The 21,278-nt window shown below is 39.4% G+C and overlaps 1 protein-coding gene across 1 annotated transcript; it reads left to right on the forward strand.

Annotated features, from left to right (window-relative positions):
* Nucleotides 1-1,000: 1,000 nt before the first annotated feature.
* Nucleotides 1,001-3,770, forward strand: LOC110868031 (cysteine-rich receptor-like protein kinase 2). Its single transcript, XM_022117113.2, has 8 exons — nt 1,001-1,472; nt 1,577-1,989; nt 2,079-2,201; nt 2,326-2,432; nt 2,512-2,722; nt 2,808-3,039; nt 3,125-3,278; nt 3,370-3,770. The coding sequence occupies exons 1-8, from the start codon at nt 1,105-1,107 to the stop codon at nt 3,619-3,621; spliced, it is 1,860 nt and encodes a 619-aa protein (XP_021972805.1). The 5' UTR covers nt 1,001-1,104; the 3' UTR covers nt 3,622-3,770.
* The last annotated feature ends 17,508 nt before the right edge of the window (nt 3,771-21,278 follow it).

A 21,278-nucleotide genomic window follows, 5' to 3' on the forward strand; every position in this document is an offset into this window, starting at 1 on the left:
TCATATGTTAATACTTTTTAAAAAAATTACACAACAAAAAGGAAATTTTTCTCTTTAATTTGAGTAACATATTGCTATAATTTTAAAGTTAAAAAAGAATTGATATGTTACATGATTAACGGTTTATAGGGATGGACAATTACCGAACCGTTAACCGAATCAACCAAAAATTGGCTATAATTTTTTGTACCCTCAGTTAACCAATAGTAACCGAATCGAACCATTTATATCTTTATATATTTCTAGCTTTTATACATGTATATTATGTTTTATCATTTTATGTCTCCATTTCATGTATATTATGTTTTACATCTCCATTTCATGTATTTCACAAACTATGTGAACCCTTTTTTATGCATTTAGTTAGGCTATATGGTGTCGGATAAAGCCCCTAGGGTTTATCACGCAGGTAAGCGAAGGGCTTTGTTGTTAACTAGCATGTAGTGGAATAAAACCCCTTGGATAGTAATTAAAAAAAGAAAAAAAGAGAGAAAAAAAAAAAAAACAAATCCGATTGGTTTATGCACATCGCCCCACTCAATTATTCTTCTAGTTCCCATTATGTGGCTGACGAGTTGGTCCGTGGCGCCCCCTCTGGCGCCCTATAGAGCTTTATATGGCTGGCATGAATGGGAACGCAAGCTCACACCATGTAGCCTTCAGTAAACCATTTAAACTCGGATGTCAAAATGGTACATGATTCACCTTGAACAAACAAAAAATGAAAAAAAAAAGAAACTAGAAAATAATCCGGATTTTTTTACACAGATCAGTTTGGCATTGTGATGAAGGGGAAAATTATATAGAGGACAAACACAAAAAAAAAAAAAAAAAAATTCAAGATTGGTGGGCAAGTGGTATACCAAAATAATTCTTAGAAAAAGGACACTTGGTCACCATTCAGAGTTTAGACCTCAATTACAAACTAGCTATGATTATTACACCAACAAGAAAATAGAAAATTCAACACAAAAGTCACCCACTTATAATGAATCCAAGTCAAGTTAACAACCTATAAGATTCTTCAAAACAACTATAAACAAAGATAAGCTTTCCTCATTCTTTCTGTTGTCAACTTGTTCAGGGTTCTCAGAGTGGCTGCTGATGGCTATCCTGGTTGTGTTGCTTGTGTTATTGTTCACTAAGCCAGGATTTTCACAGAAAACTGATAGTAACAATACTAACGTTATCGCAATGCGTTGTGGTCGTAACACACTAGTAAACCAGCAAAACTTTATCAAGAATCGCAACTCAACGTTTCGTGATCTCAGAACACAATTATTGGACCAAAGGCTACTTTATGCAAGAGCGCAGGCTATAAGTTCAGGAGACTCAGTCTTCGCAGCCGTCCAGTGCCGCAACTACCTCTCTACAGATCAGTGTGTGGCTTGTTTTGATGAAAGTGTTTCTGAACTGCTCATCTGTAACTCTGGAAATGGTGGTTTTATTAGTTTTGATAACTGCTATGTCAGGTAACATTTTTTATATTTACCATCTTTATCATTTATTATTATCCTTTTAAAATGTCCAAGAAAATTATACCAGTTAAAATTGTAATATCTATGTGTGTTCTTAGGTATGAAGACTATGCTGGCTTCTATAACGACCCTTATGTCATGGCGGATGCGGATCAGACTCCAACTTTAACATGTGGAAACGAATCAGCATCTCAGCCTACAGTATTTAATCAAGTTATAGATGCGTTTTTATCGGATATCACGAAAGCTACTCCTAAAACCTCAAACTTCTATGTGGCATCCACAAGGCAAATCACAAGTGAAAACAAAACAGTGTACATGATTGCGCAGTGTGTCGAAGGTATGGCTCAGGACAGTTGCCAAACCTGCATGAATTCAGCTTATGACACATTGAATGATTGCTTTCCGAATACACAAGGAAGGTTCTTCCACCTTGCTTGTTTTGCAAGGTATTCAGACACTCCGTTTTTTAATGTCAACCAGACAATAGACATTACAAATCTCTTAAAAGGTGAGGCCGTTTCTTCAATCCGTCAGATAATTAATTGAATAACTAAATGCTAACCATATTGATTTAACTTCTGTATGGTTATATGATAGGACATTCAAGTAGCGTAGCCGTAATTGCTGCAGCCGTCGCTGGTGGTACTGTTCTATTTCTCCTTGTCCTTCTTTCATGGTTATTGTATCGATCATGGAAGAAGTCTAAGAAGACCGAACAAGGTGATTGTAAAATGAGATAATTTCCCATATAATGTTTCTCCAAAATAAATATTTAATCTAATAATATTATTATGTTACTTTCATAACAATGATGACAATATCTATATACACATGGGCATAACAGAATTTGAGGGGGCAGTACATTACAATTATAAAGATCTGCAGCTGGCAACCGATGATTTCAGTGAAGAAAATATAATAGGAAAAGGAGGTTTTGGGGAAGTGTTTAAGGTAATTAATATAGAGTAAATCAAGCACTTGAGAACTTATATTAGTTCTTTGACTAAGTTTCTGGATGGTTAAATAATAGGCAGTCTTTGATGACAATAATGTGGTGGCGGTGAAGAAACTTCTATTAACACATAATGGAGCGAAAGAAGAATTTGAGAATGAAGTTATGCTTATAAGTAACATTCATCATAGAAATCTTCTACGTCTCCTTGGATGGTCCGTTGAAGGATCTTATTTACTTCTCGTCCTTGAATACATGCCGAATGGAAGTCTTGACAAGTTCTTATGGGGTAAGTTGAAGTCGCCGTACTACTTGTTAACAAGCAAAAAAGGGTATATATGTGCTAACTGCTAACAAATATGTTGGTAATGAAGGTACAAAAAGAGGGACTCTCAATTGGGACCAACGCTATGAAATAATATTTGGGATAGCTAGGGGTCTTGCTCATCTCCACAATGAATTCCATATCAAAATCATCCACAGAGATATCAAATCTGCCAATATCCTCCTTAGTGACGATTTTAAACCCAAAATAGCGGATTTTGGGTTGGCAAGGTTTCAACCGGAGGACCAATCTCAAGTTCGCACCAAGTTTGCCGGCACATTGTAAGATGCTCACTCTCATTAATTAAATCCTCTTTTTTCTGTCACATGTTTTTTTTTATGTTAACTATATATAACACCATGTCAGGGGATACACAGCACCGGAGTATGCACTTCGTGGTGTTCTATCAGAAAAAGTTGACACTTACAGCTTTGGAATTGTGACTCTTGAAATTATTAGTGGCAAAAGAAGTACAGAAGTGAAATCAGGAAGTCAAGATACCGATTACCTCATAGAACATGTGAGATGCCAAAATTACACTATGTCCCTTGTATGTTGTGTAGTGTTTCTAACTCTCTAAAATTGTTTGTTTGGCATCTGGCTAACAACAGACGTGGAAGTTGTACGAGAAGAAAACGCATGTAAAGGTCATAGATGATACATTAAACTTGAACCAATATGAACAAGAACATGTGATGAAGATCATTGAGATTGCCTTGCTGTGTACCCAATCACCTGCTTCGAGTCGACCCACCATGTCCGAAGTGGTTTTGATGCTTCAGGAAGGCCAGTCATTAGGGAAACGAAAGCTAACGAGACCTACTTTTGTAAACAATCAAGATAGAAGGATTCATATAGGCTGATCTCAAGACCGAAGGACATACAAGCAACTCAACAATCACAATCATAAAAGGCACGTACACAACAAAGTAGATTTAAAGAAGGTCATTCTATAAAAGCAACATGCTTTCAACTATGTGATTGGTATAATGAATGATAATAAATAATATGAATGTAGATAACTTTTTTCTTATGAATGTAATAACTTTTTTTTAAGAAAAAATAATTATTCAAAGTAAAGTAAAACACTCGGGTTTGTTCGTTTTTATACATCCCACAAGGCAGATATAACAAAGCAACCAAGGCTTTACAATGTTGCAACTAGTAAGCCATGAAATAGAAAGTGTAAAACTTCAGTATCAAATTGTGAGAGGAAGCTTTTATCTTTTATTTTATAATATAATAGATAACTTGGCAGTCCATAATATGTTTGTACAAGTTTCGGCCCATCAACAAATGATGTCATCATCTTTTGTAAACTCCAAAATACACAGCCCACAATAAACACAAAACTCATCAATTTGCACAAGCAACTTGAGTTTAGTTATGACAAATCCCAATGTCAAAAATTAAATTGTAAAAATGTAACCCAAGGTATCCAATATCAAAGAGTTGAATATTGAATTAACCAGCTTGGACTTTTCGAGTGCAATTTCACTTCACAATAGAATTTAAACGCAGAAGGCCAACTTGTTCGCATGGAGAGTCGTAAGAAAGGTATCAAACGGACTCCGATTGACCTCATTCAAACGGCATTGTAACCGTCTCATTGAACTCTACGATGTGAGATTTTAGGTTTTTGTTTTTAGAGGTTTGGCTTGTACATTTTAGACTTTTTGTTTACATCATTATGTCTTTTTACTTATCATTGTGTCTTCTCTATATTTGTCACTGTGTCTTTTTTCTTCGACATTGTGTTATCTTTTTCGGCCTTGTGTTGTGTTATATTTTGAGATCCATCGTGTCTTTGTACACTTGTTATTTTTAGGAGCCTTAACTTTACTCATGTATATAATTATCCTCGATAACATAAAAGAATACTCCATATCTTTCTGTATCAATCCTACTTGTTTGGAAGTTAAATTTAGAAGAAAGAAAAGCAAAGCAACAACATGATTGGATTTATGTTTTTTTTTGTAATAATTATAAAGAACATATACATAAAAGAAGATAGTAGCTAGCTAGGACCAAGTTGGGTGAATCCAGGCGTGGGAGTAGGCATGTTTGATTCCAACTCCAGCAATTTGTTGAATGTTATTGCTGCTGCCATTGAAGGTGTGATGGTTGCATGTTTCAAGTGAATAAAACACTATCTACTATTCTTGGAATGCAGTCTCGGAAAAAAGATCTTGTTCTCCAATTCTGGTGCTTTAGCTTCAACGCAGAGACATGTGGTACCGGCAATGTAAATCATGTACCTTCCTAAGCTCTCTACTTTCTCCCACTCTTTGTTACGACAATTCAACTTCAATACCTCAACATATTCTCCAAAGTCGCCTACTACAACTAGTAAAAATTGTCGATCGGATTTCACTAGAAAACGTTCTCCTCGGCGTTTTCTCGAAACAACTTTCTTATAATAGCAACCTTGTTATTTGAATAAATTTTAAAAAACATACACTTCTCCCTTGTCACATAGGACAAAAACATCTCGGCCGCAAATTGTTGGAAAACAAAAGTGAGCCCCACCAAAATCCAGACCAATCACACGTGTCACACCCCAACCGATGGCGGAAACATCGGGGCTCGGCACTGAGCGAAACAGATTGTCCAGAAGTTTCCATAACAACTATATCTACCAAATATTGAAAACAACACGTCCCATACCATGTCATATAAGATAATACAATTATTACAGAAAAGATCTAGGCAAATTGTTCTGTTTCGACAACTCAGGTTTCATTAGTACAGACAACTATTTGTTGGTTCCTAGGACTCTTTCCTAGCCTTGATTTCCAAGCAAATAGGCATCTTAAGCACCTGTAACATACGTTAAAGTAAAAGTCAATACACATAATGTAAAGGTGAGCATACAAGTTTGATAATAGCATATAGAGTTCGAAATAGTTTATGCATAACCAGCACGTACACTAAGTAAAACGAAGCATGTTAGTTATCGACATGAACCTATCGATACCAATGACTGCGGGTTGGCTGCCCAAGGCAGTTCGTAATACATGATCACCACTGTAATCCACGCAAATAATTGTCCTTAACAACCCCTGCGTGTGCAGGTGCTGAGTCCAAACTATAATACTATCGTTGCTAAGGCAGGTAGACAGCATTCCATGTGTAAACATAACAAATAGGCATTCATTAAGTCACGTATAACATGCGGTAACGGTTAGCGTTTAAAGTACTGCGTCGTGTGTTCGATTGTGATTTTGTATAAGTAACGTATGTAACACCCAAAAGTGCGTAAAGCAAAAAGGGATCGAGTATACTCACAGCGGTTGGATGGATTGAAGGGAGCGCGTAGAGCGAGATTAGCCTGAACAGATTGATTGTTTAACGATAAGCGACGTGTAAAACGAAACAAGGAGTGCGAGTGGGTCGGTCAGTAGTTCGATCGGATGGTAGTCCGATCGGACAGCTGATCGTTCGAGTGACAGTCCGTTCGGACGGCTGTCCGATCGGATGGCCGTTCGAGTGGATTGTTTCCTCCTTTGAGAAGGATGTGTTTGTGTATGATGGCTTGACTTTTGAAGTTTTTGTTGTTGCATTTGAAAACATTGAAGTACCTCTACCTTTCAGGTCGGTCGATCGGACGGTCGTTCGATCAGTCGGCGACCCGATGGGTTGGGCACTTCAGTGAGAACAAGTTCACAGCAGGTGGTCACTCGATCGGACAGCGGTTCGATCGGGTGGCATCCCTAGTGCATTGAACATGTTGAAAATTATTTAAGTGTTGAAGTTCAATTGTCACATGTTCGAGTGGTTAACCCGGTCGGATGGTAGTTCGATCGGACAACAACTCGTTCAACGATCAGACTCCAATTGTTGGTGAATAGTCTAAGTGTGGGACCCAAGGTGCAAGTCGTTCGGTTAGGCCAGTCGTTCGGATTGGCTGTTCGATTGGACGACAGTCCGATCGGACGGCACTCCGTCCTGGTCGACCTGTTCGTCTTACACTTGGTTTGTTTTGATTGTTTGTCGTTTTTATCGAGGTGTTGTGACAACGTGCTAAACCACAGAAACCTCATCAATACTTGGTACTCCTGATCGGACAGGAATCACCCAAATCTGATTAGTTGGCCTTTCGAGACGGTGTTCCATTGAACCTCGTGGATAGAATCCAGATCTTGGGCCGCACAACCACATGAATGAGTAGTAGGTCGGCACAAGCTCCGTTTCCATCGGTTTTGAGTGCATTGAGTGTGAAAGAGTTGAAAGAAAGTTAAAAACCATCTTTCAATCCTTTTCATTGTGAATATGTTTAGATCTATGAAAGATCGTTGTTTATTTATGTGGAAATCGGTTAGATCTAAGTTGTTCTTGGTGGATTGAGGCCAAAACATGAAGTTCTTCAAGAACACATGATGACGTCATCCTAGAACACCTTGAATCTTGGTGATTTCACGGTTAAAAGTTAAGATTCAAAAGATAGAAAGGTGTAGGAGTGTGTGTAGATTAAGAAAGTACAAGGTTTAGGACGAGATCTTACCGGAATCGAGAGAAATCCGAAGAAAAGTGGAAGAAATGCGCTGGTCGGACGTCAGTTGTCAAAAGTAGAAAGTATGAAAATGACAAGGGGTATTTATAGGGCTACCCAAAGTGGAAAGGTGAGGAGTGAGGCTGATCGATCGATTAGGCAGGCCGGCCGACTGGCTGTTCGATCGAACTGCTGTTCGATCGAACTGCTGGTCGATCGGTCAGCAGCCTCATCGATCAGTCACTTGGTTTGACGAGTTTTGCTGTTTCGATTGCGATTGCGAGCGATGCGAATGCAATAGGGTTTCCTATTCAAATTACTTTTAATCCCAACTACTATATCTAACATACAATCATCTTAATTTACTTGCGTTCATCGTTTGCGATTCGATTGTGATTCGAGTTTCGATTGCGTTTCGATTGATTACTACAACACAACATATTAAACATGCACAAGTAACACATAAAAGGCACACACACATATATAATTAACCAAAATGCGTATTTCGAGTTGCGAGCACGATTGCGATAGCGATAGCGATAAAGCGATTAAACATGCGATAAATAGCGTATGCGATTATTAATAGATACTCCACATAATACAACCAATGTAAATGATAAGATAGACTAATTATAAGTCAAAGAAGTCAAAACAGGATTAGAGCAAGGAGTGACAGATCGCAATTAGCAAAATTTTCTTCCTTTGACTTCAATCTTGACTTTGACGAAGCATGTTAATTATCGACACGGATCCATCGATACCAATGACTGCGGGTTGACTGCCCAAGGCAGTTCGCAATACATGATCAGCATTGTAATCCATGCAAGTAATTGTCCTTAACAACCCCCGCATGAGCGGGTGCTGAGTCCAAACTATAGTACTATCGTCGTTAAGGCAGGTAGACAGCATTCCATGTGTAAACATAACAAACAAGCATTCATTAAGTCACGCAATACATGCGGTAACGGTTAGTGTTTAAAATATTGCGTAATGTGTTTGATGTGATTTCGTATAAGTAACGTATGTAACACCCAAAATGCTTAAAGCAAAAAGGGAACGAGTATACTCACAGCGGTTGATGGATTGAAGGGAGCGCTTGAGAGTAATGTTAGCCTGAAGAGTTCGATAGAATAACGATAAGCGATTCGCAAAACGAGAGCAAGTGCTGATGGGTCGAATGGCAGTTCGGTTGGATGATAATCCAATCAGACGACCAATTCGTGCAGATGACAATCCGTTCGGATGGTCATCCGGTCGGGCGGTAGTCCGGTCGGATGACTATTCGAGTGGATTGTTTCTTCCTATAAGAGGGATGTGTTTGTGTATGATGGTTTGTCTTTTGAAGTTTTTGTTGTAGCATTTGAAAACATTGAAGTACCTTTACCTTCCAGGTCGGTCGATCGGACGGTCGTTCGATCGGCCGACAACCCGATCGGCTGGGCACCCTAGTGAGAACAAGTTCACAGCGGAATGTCACTCTATCGGACAGCAGTTCGATCGGGTGGCATTCCTAGTGCATTGAACATGTTGAAAAAAAATCGATTAAGTGTTAAAGCCCAAGTATCTCATGATCCGAAGAGTAATTCGGTCGGATGGTAGTCTGATCGGACAGTAGTTCGCTCAATACTCAAATTTCAAAAAGTGATTAAGTGTGGGACCCATAGTGCAAGCCGATCGGGTGGCCGGCCGTTCCGGTGGCTGTCCGTTCGGACAGCAGTCCGTTCGGACGGCACCCTGTCTTGGTCGTTCCGATCGTCTTACAATCGGATGTTTCTGATGGTTTGTCGTTTTATCGAGTTATTTTGATAACGAGCCAAACATTGGGAACTTGTCAATACTTGGTTCTCCTGATCGGACAGGAACCACCCAAACCCGATTAGTGAACTGTTCGTGACGGAGTTCTTGTTTAACCCGAAACCGATGAACCTCGTGGATAGGGTTGGATCTTGAGCTAACGTAACCACAGAATGAGTAGTATGTCGACACAAGGCCCGATTCTATCGGTTTTGAGTGCATTGAGTGTAAAAGAGTTGAAAGAAAGTAAGAAAACCATCTTTCAATCCTTTTCTTAGTGAAAATGTTTAGATCCATAGTAGATCTTTGTTTAATTATGTGGAAATCGGTTAGATTCAAGTTGTCCGTGAAGGATTGAGGCCAAAACATGAAGTTCTTGAAGAACACCATGATGACGTCATCATAGAACACTCGAATCTTGATGATTTCACGGTTAAAAGTTAAAATCCAAAAGATAGAAAGGTGTAGGAGTGCGTGTAGATCAAGAAAGTACAAGATTTAGAGCGAGATCTTACCTGGTTTTGAGAGAAATCGAAGAAAAGGTGAGGAGAGTGTGCTGTTCGGACAGAGGATTTCCAAAAGTAGAAAGTTTGAAAGTGACATGGGTATTTATAGGATTCCAAAAGAGGAAAGGGTGGGTCGGTCGGATGACACCACACCCGGATGTTGGGTCGGTCGGATGGCACACCGACTGGATGGCAGCCCGGTCGGATGGCATCTGTTTCTAGTACGCGGTGCGACGATTTTTGGTGTTTCGATTTCGATTGCGATTGCGCATCGCTCGTAATAGAGTTTCCTATTCAAATTACTTTTAATCCCGACTACTATATCAACATACAAGTATCCCTATTTCATATTCGGTTTGCGATTGTGATTCGATTGCGATTGAGTACGATTGCGTTTCGATTGATTTCCACACATAACATAAATAAACATGCACAAGTAACACATAAGGCACACACACACGTATATTAACCACCAAAATGCGTAATTCGAGTTGCGAGTGCGATGTTAATTAGATTAGTTTGATTAGCGTTTAATTGACTTTATCGCATTGTTACTTCCTATTATTCCCAATCGTAAAGCGATTCGTAGCGATAAATATTCGGTAGTTCGAGTCTGTAGGCGACTTTTTCGATCCTTTCCAGAATCTTAAAAGGTCCAACATATTGAGGCACTAGTTTCCCTTTCTTGCCGAATCTGACCACACCCTTCCAAGGTGATACCTTTAGGAGTACGTAGTCGCCAACGTCAAATTCAAGGGGCTTGCGTCGTCTATCGGCGTAACTTTTCTGTCGACTTCGAGATTTCAACAAGTTGTCTCGAATCTGGAGGACTTTGTCAGTCGTTTCTTGCAATAGCTCAGGACCGGTTAATTGCGAGTGACCGATCTCGTGCCATACAATAGGCGATCGACATCTTCTTCCATATAAAGCCTCGAATGGTGCCATTTGGATGCTGGTATGATAACTGTTGTTATACAAGAATTCGACTACCGGTAGGTATTTGTCCCAATTACCACCAAAGTCTATGACACACGAACGAAGCATGTCTTCAAGAGTACGGATCATTCTTTCAGTCTGACCGTCGGTTTGAGGGTGGAATGCGGTACTCAGATTAAGCGTAGTACATAGAGCTGCTTGAAACGTTTCCCACAATCGCGAGGTAAACCGAGTGTCACGGTCGGAGATGATGTCACGAGCGTCCCATGATTACAAATGATCTTGTCGGTGTAGATTCTATAGGATCGTTGTTGGACCCGAACGAGTCGTTCAGAAGAGTTGTTAATCCGATTCAAAGGCGGAATCAATGAAACGGACGCTCAATGTAATTATAATGCCTCTTATATTGATTTAACACTGATTACAACCTGAGAACAATTTGGCAGCACTTCGTTACTCAATCCTGATTCCGTGCCAAATGAAAACGACAAGTGCACTATTTATAGTTGTGTTGATTTCGCTCCAGATGACAAGGAGCACTTTCGGGCGGAATCAGGTCTTTCTGATTTCGCTCGAAATGACCCTTTACACTTTTGAGCGGAATCAACATCTTAAACACTAAACTTTGATTCTCGAACCTCGTGCACTGGAAATCCTATCCTATCCTATTACATGATACAAGACGAAGTCAATAGAGGTAATGCACTAACAGACTCCCCCTCGGATATTGACGAAGTCTTCAGTGTCTAGTCTCTATCATGACACCTCTTCAGTCTTGATCATTCTGCATTCACACTCAGATTGTAACATTGAAAGCATCTTTCAATCTTTCTTCTCTTGATCAGCTTCACTCTTTGACTATTAAACCAGAATCTCATCAGTGGCTCTATCATCAACAGCTTCATCATAAGGCTCCCCCTTTCGTCAAGCTTCCGTGCTTTTAGGGATCGACACCTAGCTTTCCAGTTACAAGCTCCTTCTTGCTTCAAGCTTGTCTTCAGACTCCCCCTTAGACTCTGCTCTCGGGATCGTAGTCTGGACTATCTGCAATCACTCATACATTTATAAGTAACAACATTTTAGAAATCCAGGAATCGTATCCTAGCAAATCAAACTTTCTAAATCACTTCTCATGAATTTGGCAGTTTCATCGAATCGTATTGGAAACTAGCTCTATAACAATATAAGCATCCAAATCCCCCACAGTTAATCATCCAAGTCCAAACTAATGACCTTGGAGATATCACAAACTATTTTTGAATTTTTTCATAGAAATTTCAAGTTTCAAATTAATGAACTTGTTTTATTTTCAAAAACACAATCAGCTTACTTAGATTTTGAAACTCAGCATCTCAGACATCTGTTGTCGAAAATAAAGTAGAAATCAAAATCTTTTTGAATTTTCTGAAAATATAAAGCAGTAAAGAAATATGTACAAACATATTTACAAACAATATTTTTGTTTGAGTATGCGTCAGAGGATCATATCAGTGTTTGACAAGTCACAAGTAGCGTTGAGCTTAGTTACACATTAAGAATTAAACAATTCACTTAGATTGTCGATATACTGGTCCACTTAAATTTTCATACAAATTTCAACTGATTCAGGATACGAATTAGATGTTTTAAGAACTTAAACTCATTCATGTGTCCCACCTCTTGAATATACTCCCGTATCCAGAATCCCAATATTCAGTCTTACAGATGAGTATACCACAGATGATATCTGTAAGGAGTTAAATGCGAGGGCCGTGAGAGCTCAGGTCGATACTTCCGTATACGCAGAGAGATGACGGCTTCGACTTTTCGGTGTGTCCCCTTTAGAGGATCTTTTGTTTCAACAGCACACGATTAGCATTTTGCAATGTTTCATCGTTTTTTATGCTGAGGGTGATGCTATATTTCAAGCAATGCGGAAAGTATTATTCGGGGACTAGGTCAGAACTTCCATTCAGCAGAAGTCCTGGAATAATACCCAGATATCACTGAGTATAAAGACCTAGTATTTCAGAATAAGGGACCTTTCAAACGAGATTTCAGGGGTTACCTATATATCCAAGTAGTGTTCCCCACGAAATAAGCAAGTGTTTGAATTTAGGTTTACATCCCGAAAAAGTTTACTAAATGTATAAAAACCTATCGGCATATCATCAGTGAGACTGTTTAACACTATTAAATCATTACATTTCTTTAGCATACTGTAACTGTCTATTGATGTACTATCATTTCCTCTTTTTACGCAAAACTCAATTTTTGAATTTTATCATGTTTTTGGCTTTTTCAAATTTTCTAATGTTTTTGGATTTTCTGACAATTTTTCTCCCCCTAAAATTCAAAATCATTAAAAATTTGACAACACAATACTGATAGCTTTGCCTCGCCATCCATTTTCTGCATCTCATGTCCTTTTTTTTTTACAAAAATTAACACTACTATTTAGCACAGTTAGCAGAAAAACTAATTACCCCCATGATTTACAACCCATTGATCTTTTACAGTTTGAAAACCGTTTTTCAATCTTGTGAAAGTAATCATGTTTGTTCAGCCGTGAGGGTTTCAGCGTATTCAATCAACATTTTTTTTATACAGAAAACAATCAAACTAAACTCCCTGTTCAACCAAACCAGGGTCCAGCAACCTCTTCCTCCTCTCCATGCGCCAGGTTGCTCCAATTTGTATTCTCACAGTCTTTGGATTTCTTGAGCACCTGCACATGCAACAATTTGATCATTTGAACAACGCAACCCAAGCCTGTTTAGACTTAGGTAGTTGAACATGAATCTTTCCAGGTAAAACTGGATAGTTTCTTTCATTTTTCTCAAAAATATTATCAATTTTGTCTTCAACTTTCTCATCTTTTACCAAAGTCACTTGTTTCTTAACACTTCATTTCTGTCCTTTTGGAGTACCTCTTTTGTAAAAATGTGAATCTTTTTGAACACTTTGTTTCTGAACAACATTTGGTTTCCAAAACTGTTGAGGTTTTGTCATATCAACTGATGTTTTCCAACTCTGTGTTGTTCTGGATCTAGGTGTGTGAGAATTCCAGGTCTGTCTTGAATCGAACCTGTTCGGGTTTGATTTCCAATTTTGATTTGAAGCAAACTTGTTTGTATTGTACCTCCAAGTTTGTTTCGAATCAAATCTGGTTGACCTTTGTTTCACATCCTCAGATTTCTGTTTTTCAACATCAACAGGCTTTGGATTTGGACACTTTCGTGCAACATGTCCAATTTGATCACATTTAAAACACACTTTCTTTGAAACATCCTTGGCTTGTTGTTGTTTCTTTTTCTTAGCATCAAACTCCTCATTAGACTGTTGTCCAATTTTGAGTTTTTCCTCTTCTGCTAAACTTTTTCCTTGTACAAAACTTGTTTTTACCTGAACATTTTGTGTTTCATTTTTCTTCCAGTTTTGTTTCTTTTTATAACCCAAACCAGCCTTCATGTTTTTCTTTTTAAAACCAGGTTTGTTATAAAATGTTTTGTGACCTTTACCAGCAAACTTTGGAATTTCAGACTTCTCAATCTCAACCATTTTGAAAACTTTATCAACCTTTTCTGAAATCACATTCTGAATCGGGAATACAACATCTAAGAATAATTTGTCTGATCCAATCATGGTATAAACCAATCCCTTTGAATCATCATTCAAATTTTTCTCGGATTTTGTGTTTTTCAGATATCCATCATAAAGATTTCCTTCATCTTCATCATGTGATTCAGACTTACCTTTTGTAGACTCATCTTTCAAAACACTATCAACAACCTTACTTACCACCTCTGAATCATCGACTTCATCAGATTTGGTGTAAGTCACATCGATACTTTCAGGTAATTGGTCAACTATTTTGCCACCTTTTCCTCATCATAAAAAGTATAATTGTTTCTCAATGGTGGTGGTACCTGATGAAATTCTGAACCAATACCCTTTTTGTTCTTGTCAGTATCTTTGTCATCTGGTGTGATGTTGAAAATACGTTCGAGAATGTACGAAGAGTTATGATAACTTTGAAGTTTGGTAACAATCTTTTCTTTTTCAGCCAAAACTTGTTTAAGATTAGCAATTTCATCAACATATTTGTTTAATTCAAGTTGCTTTTCTTTAAACTTTCTTTCATACATTTCTTTAGTGACTAACGTTTCAGACAATCTTTGATCAAAACTTTTGACTTGGCTCTTCAAAGTATCATAAGCTTCTTGTACTCTCTGACTCGATCACTTTAAAGAATCATACTGTTTTTGTAAATCTTGAAATTTAGTTTATTTTTCAACACAAGCAACACATTTAGCATTACACTTTTCTTTCAAAATCTTATTTTCTTCTTCAAGAGCATGACATTTCTGTGTTAGCTTTTCAACTTTTAGTTTCAAAATTTCTTCTGTTTCAATCATTTCTTTACATTTTGTTGTGAAAACATTTTCAAGTTTAACTATTTCATTATCTTTCGTTTTTATGATGTCATCTTTTTCAATACAAGCTCTGCATGTTTCCATACATTTCTTGCATTGTTCAGTCGGTTTTAAGATTTTAGAATCAGAATTTACCTCAGTGATCGGCACCTCGGTGTTTTCAGCTGTCTCTGTCTGTTTCAACTCTTGTTTCTTCTCATCACCAGCACCTTCATCACTATCAGGCTTCAAATTCTCAATCTTTACCTCAGTCTTTTTCAACACCGATTCTTCTTTCTTCTTCTGTTCTTCTTTAGCTTTCTGTTCCTCTTCAGCAGCAAGCTTTGCAGTAATCTTCACTTCTTCAACCAGCTTTTTCAACTCTTCTTCCTTTCTCTTCTTCATTTCTACCACCTTTGGTAGACTTGCTTCACAAACTTCTCTTATCTTGTTCTCCAAATCCGGCAAATATTCTTTCTCAGATAACCTTCTAGTGTTGAAAGTACCCTGACTTGGAAGCAAATTTGTTACAGCTTCAAAATCCACCTTTGATGGGTCAACAACCGGATTACCCCGTGGATCCATGTAAGATTCCAAATCATCATTCCATATTTTTGCTCTCTGGGCTTCTTTGAATGGTTCTCTTAATTTTCCGATTTCCCATCTTGCATAATCTGCTTTCCACCATCTATCAGGATCAGCATCAGCTACAAATGTATATCCAACTGCATCTTCTTCAGGGCAATTGACTCCAATCGTAACCTTCTTCGTCATGAATAACTGCAAGAGCCCTTGATTTTTCTTCAGGCTGCTTCAATCTAGGAGGTTTAGATTTGTTCTGATGATAAATTGCTTTCTTGTAATAATCTTCCTTGAACGGATTTTTAGAATCATCAGCATAATCATTTCTGCACTCACGCTTAAAGTAACCTTTCTGTTTACATTTGAAACATGTCACCTTTGATTTGTCAAAGCCTAATTTGGTAGAAGGTCCACCAATAGACTTTCTTCCAGTTATCTCCATGAAGCCCTGTGCCCTCCTCACTGCACTGGTCATGCACCATCTTATGTCGATCAATTCCATCTCCTCAGGATCGATTTGATCGTAATCTTCTTTTGTCAAGTTGGTGTTGCCAATCTTCCCTGCAACGAGACTTTCGTATGACTCAAGCACTGATGCTAAGAAGACCATCTGTTGTTTTGCTGACTCTTCACTGAAATTCTGCCCATTCTTCAGATCCACTGCGATATTACACTGAAACAAATTCTTTGAAGCAGATTGGCTTGAAGTTGTTGAAGAAGATCCACTGTGAAAACCACTGTGAAGACTTTCACTGTTCACTGAATTTGAGCTTTCTGCAGAAAACGCTGTTCTTGGAGACCCAGCCTGTGGTACATTTCCTCTGTAGTAAAGCTCCACATTCTGCTGATGAACTGAATTGTTGACTTTAGATCTCTTTATCTCCAACTCATGGCTTTCAAGTCTTTCGATCAGCAAATCCACTGTTAACTCTTCGGGCTTGATTGTATTTTTCAACATTAGAACGAAGTATTGCCAATCTTGATCATTTGGCAATGAGTCAAATATTTTATCAACCAGCTCCTCTTGAGTGTATGTGATTTTGTATCTTGCCAGCTCCATCTTTAGATGTCCAAATCTCTCGATCATTTTACAAACAGATTCATTTTTCATACAGGCAAAAAGATCAAACTCTTTACGCAAAAAATTCTTTTTGTTTTCTACAATCTCATTACTTCCTACACATTTTCTCTCTAACGCTTCCCACAAACTCTTCGAAGTTTTCTCTTGTTCAAGTAGCGAAATAATATCTTCTCTCACTGACTGTTTGATTAATGTAATCATTTTATATTCAGCTACAACATATTTTATATCTCTTTCTGTGAAATCTTTTTCATCTAATAACTCCCCTCCCTCTTTTACCGGTTCTGTATATCCATTTTTCAATTTTAACCAGCTTTCAGGAGCGAAAGCTTTTACCCAACCCTCAAATTGGTTTTTCCACCAGTTATGATCTTCAACCTTCATTAGCTTCGGTGGTTTCTGTTGGCTTCCATACATGTTTTCAAACTTCAAATTCTCTGAAATCTCTTTCGAATACTCTCTCATCTCAGTTCTTCTCTCTGTCGATTCTGAAGTGAACGCATTGTAGAATGTATTGTAAAATTCTTCACCACTGCTCGACATCTTCAATCACCTGAGAACAAACAGACAAACTCAATAAGTTTAAACAATATCAAATGTTCTGAAATAAACCGACACTCGATTGTCGTGAAATGATCTTGACGCGAAAAAGTTCACTTTTGAGCGAAATATAGATCTCAAGCGAAATCAGACTTTAACCAAACATCCACTTTCGAGCGAAATCAAGCAATAACACTTCGAGCGGAATTAGACTTAATCTTTTGAGCGAAATTAGACTTAAACTTTCAAGCGAAATTAGACTTTTCTGTTTTAAGCGGAATCAGTTATGATTTTTAGAGCGGAATCAGCTGGTTTGCCTTTTGGAGCGAATCAGATTGATTTTTAGAGCGGAATCAGCTATTTGGTAACTTTGGAGTGGAATCAGACAAATTCTGGAGCGGAATCAGAAGTTACTCTCGAGCGGAATTAACTAAAACCTCTGGAGCGGAATCAAGATCTCGAGCGGAATCAAACAATGTAAGTTCGAGCGGAATCACTTCGGAGGTCAATTTTGTCCATTTTTAATCCGAATTTTATCCTGTAACTTTCAAGGTTTTGTTAATATGCACTTTTATACAGTATGTGAAAAATTGATTAGATTTTGACCATTAAATTTTGTTCTGTTGAAGAAAGAAGGTGTAAAAGACAGAAATCTGATGTAATTGAGCTAAACTCTTCTTCCTGTGCTCTGATACCACTTGTAGGATCGTTGTTGGACCCGAACAAGTCGTTCAGAAGAGTTGTTAATCCGATTCAAAGGCGGAATCAATGAAACGGACGCTTAATGTAATTATAATGCCTCTTATATTGATTTAACACTGATTACAACCTGAGAACAATTTGGTAGCACTTCGTTACTCAATCCTGATTCCGTGCCAAATGAAAACGACAAGTGCACTATTTATAGTTGTGTTGATTTCGCTCCAAATGACAAGGAGCACTTTCGGGCGGAATCAGATCTTTCTGATTTCGCTCGAAATGACCCTTTACACTTTCGAGCGGAATCAACATCTTAAACACTAAACTTTGATTCTCGAACCTCGTGCACTGGAAATCCTATCCTATCCTATTACATGATACAAGACGAAGTCAATAGACGTAATGTACTAACAGATTCGGGCTAATCGTTCCACCTTGTAGTCTTCCCGTATTGGCAAAAAGTGGGCTGATTTGGTTAAGCGATCAACAACAACCCAAATGCTGTCGTGACCTGATGGCGTGTGCGGAAGCTTTGTTATGAAGTCCATAGCTATACTCTCCCACTTCCACATAGGGATTGGGGGTTGTTCGAGTAAGCCAGAGGGCCTTTGATGTTCAGCCTTGACCCTTGCGCAAGTCAGGCACTTCCCAACGTAGAAAGCGATATCCCTTTTCATACCTGGCCACCAGTACTTGTAGCGAAGATCCTGGTACATTTTTTCGGCACCAGGATGAATAGAATACCGATATTTGTGGGCTTCGTCCATTAGAATCTTTCGCAGTTCGGTCCGCTTAGGGATCCAAATTCGGTCCAGAAAGTGGAATATCCCGTTTGACTTATTTACCAGTTGGGCTCCATCGTGGTAGATTCATTCCTTCTTGAGTGTGCGTTCATTAAAATAGGCGTGCTGGGCTTCGCTGATGAGGGTTTCGAGATCGTATTGGGCTTGGGTATCGCGAATGCTGAGCAAATAACTCCGTCTGCTAAGAGCGCCGGCAACGACATTTGCCTTGCCTGGGTGATAACGAATCTCGCAGTCGTAATCGTTAAGGAGTTCTAACCATCGGCGTTGACGCATATTAAGTTCTTTCTGATCAAAGATATGTTGTAGACTCCTATGATCGGTGAAGATCGTACACTTGGTACCATACAGGTAGTGTCGCCATATCTTTAACGCAAAAACAACTGCGCCTAGCTCGAGATCATGGGTTGTATAGTTCTTCTCGTGGATTTTGAGCTGACGAGATGCGTACGCTATAACCTTGTCTCGTTGCATAAGAACACAACCAAGACCAAGGTTGGAAGCATCACAGTAGACAATGAAACCGTCGTTTCCATCGGGTAATATGAGAACAGGAGCATTGCAGAGCATGTGATTGAGGGTTTGGAAAGCAGACTCTTGTTCAGTTCTCCAAACAAAAGACTTATCTTTATGTGTGAGAGCGATAAGCGGCACAGCGATCTTAGAGAATCCTTCGATAAATCGTCGGTAATAGCCCGCCAGTCCGAGAAAAGAACGAACTTCTGACGGGTTCTTAGGCGTAATCTAACTCTTAACTGCTTCAATCTTCGCAGGATCGACATGAATGCCTTGACTATTGACAATGTGACCCAGAAACTGAACCTCCCCTAGCCAAAATTCACACTTGGAGAACTTAGCATAGAGTTGATTCCCCTGGAGTAATTCGAGAACCAAACGAAGATGTTGCGTGTGTTCGGCTCTTGACTTGGAATAGATCAAGACATTTTCGATGAACACGATGGCGAAACGGTCGAGATAGGGTTTACACACGCGATTCATCAGATCCATGAAAACCGCGGGAACGTTGGTTAGACCAAAAGGCATAACAACAAACTCGTAGAGGCCGTAGCACGTGCGAAAAGCGGTTTTGGGTATATCCTCCTCTTGAATGCCTAGCTGGTGATAGCCTGAGCGGAGATCGATCTTTGAGAAACACGAAGCACCTTGTAGCTGATCAAACAAATCATCAATGCGAGGTAAAGGGTAACGGTTTTTGATGGTTAGCTTATTCAATTCCCGATAGTCGATGCACATCCTGAACGACCCATCCTTCTTTTTAACGAAGAGGACTGGTGTGCCCCAAGGAGAGGTGCTCGGGCGAATGAAGCCTTTTTCAAGCAATTCCTAGAGTTGATTTGAGAGTTCACGCATTTCAGACAACGCGAGTCGGTAGGGAGCTTTGGCAACAGGGTTGGCTCCAGGAATGAGGTCGATACGAAAGTCGATATCACGACTCGGCAGAAGTCCAGGAAGATCATCAGGGAACCCTGAGGAAATTCACGGACCACAGGAACGTCTTTTACTTCTGTCTTCCTTTTCTTTTCCTTCTCAGCTGCTACAATGTTGGCCAAGAAAGCTATGTATTCCTTGCAGAGATACTTGCCAGCTTGGACGCATGACATGAGTTTGAGACCTTTCGAAGCAGTTTCGCCATAAAGACACAGTAAATCACCATTCGCGAGTGAGAATCGAATCATCTTGTCGAAGCATACAACTTCAGCATGGTTTTCGCGTAGAAAGTCCATGCCTACTATGACGTCGAAGCTTCCGAGTTGCATCGGAATAAGGTCGATCGGGAAGATGTGATTGTTGAGCTCAAGAGTACAATCACGAAGAACAGAATTAACGGCGACGGTTCTTCCGGTAGCGACTTCAACATCGAACGTCGAGGAGAGATAAGAGCGCTTACGACTAAGGAGCTTCTAAAATTCGAACGACACAAAGCAATTATCGGCTCCAGTATCTAACAAACATGATGCATAAATACCATTCACAAGGAACGTACCATTGACCACGTTGTTGTCGGTCTGGGCTTGGCGCACGTTGATGTTGAAAGTTCTGGCGCGTGCGGCTTGTTGCTGCTGCTGAGGCTGCTGCTGCTGGTGAGGCTGCTGCTGCTGGGGCTCTTGTTTTACCACCCTGTTCGGGCACATGTTCACAAAGTGGTTGGGATCACCACATGCGAAGCAGACTCTGGCGTTGATCGCGGGTGCCGGAGCCGTGTGTTGGCCTTGCGGGGCGGGGAGCAGAGCTTGATGAGCAGTGGCAGGGGCTGCAGTGTTGCGAGGACTAGTACGGCAGTTGATGGTGAAGTGGCCATACAATGCACGGATTAAAGTTCAGTCAGAACTGTCCATACTCAATCTCTATTTGGACAAGGATGATCTGAACACTAATTATAGAGATTGACCCGAGTACTTGTGGACACGACCGCGAATGAAATGCTATACGGTCGTGGTGGAACATGATGTATGAGGATTCTACGCTTTAAACCAGGGGAGTCTGTTCCACTTTTTATTATTGCATTTTTATTCATGTATTGGTGGTGTTAAACTATGTTGTGTTTAGGGAATGTGTTTAAATTAATTGTGTTAGGAACGGTCGCTCGTGATGTTTGTCAGTTGGTATTCCCGGGTTTTGTTTTAAAAGCACGATACATTGGGGACAATGTCGCCTAAGTGTGGGGATATGGA

The sequence above is a fragment of the Helianthus annuus genome, chromosome 17 (genome assembly GCF_002127325.2).
Source record: "Helianthus annuus cultivar XRQ/B chromosome 17, HanXRQr2.0-SUNRISE, whole genome shotgun sequence".
Taxonomy (NCBI): Eukaryota; Viridiplantae; Streptophyta; class Magnoliopsida; order Asterales; family Asteraceae; genus Helianthus; species Helianthus annuus.

Coding starts and splice junctions, on each gene's coding strand:
- LOC110868031 (XM_022117113.2), top strand. CDS start 1,105: ATGGCTATCCTGGTTGTGTTGCTTGTGTTATTGTTCACTAAGCCAGGA. Junction 1,473..1,576: donor TTTGATAACTGCTATGTCAG/GTAACATTTTTT, acceptor GTGTGTTCTTAG/GTATGAAGACTATGCTGGCT. Junction 3,279..3,369: donor CCGATTACCTCATAGAACAT/GTGAGATGCCAA, acceptor GGCTAACAACAG/ACGTGGAAGTTGTACGAGAA.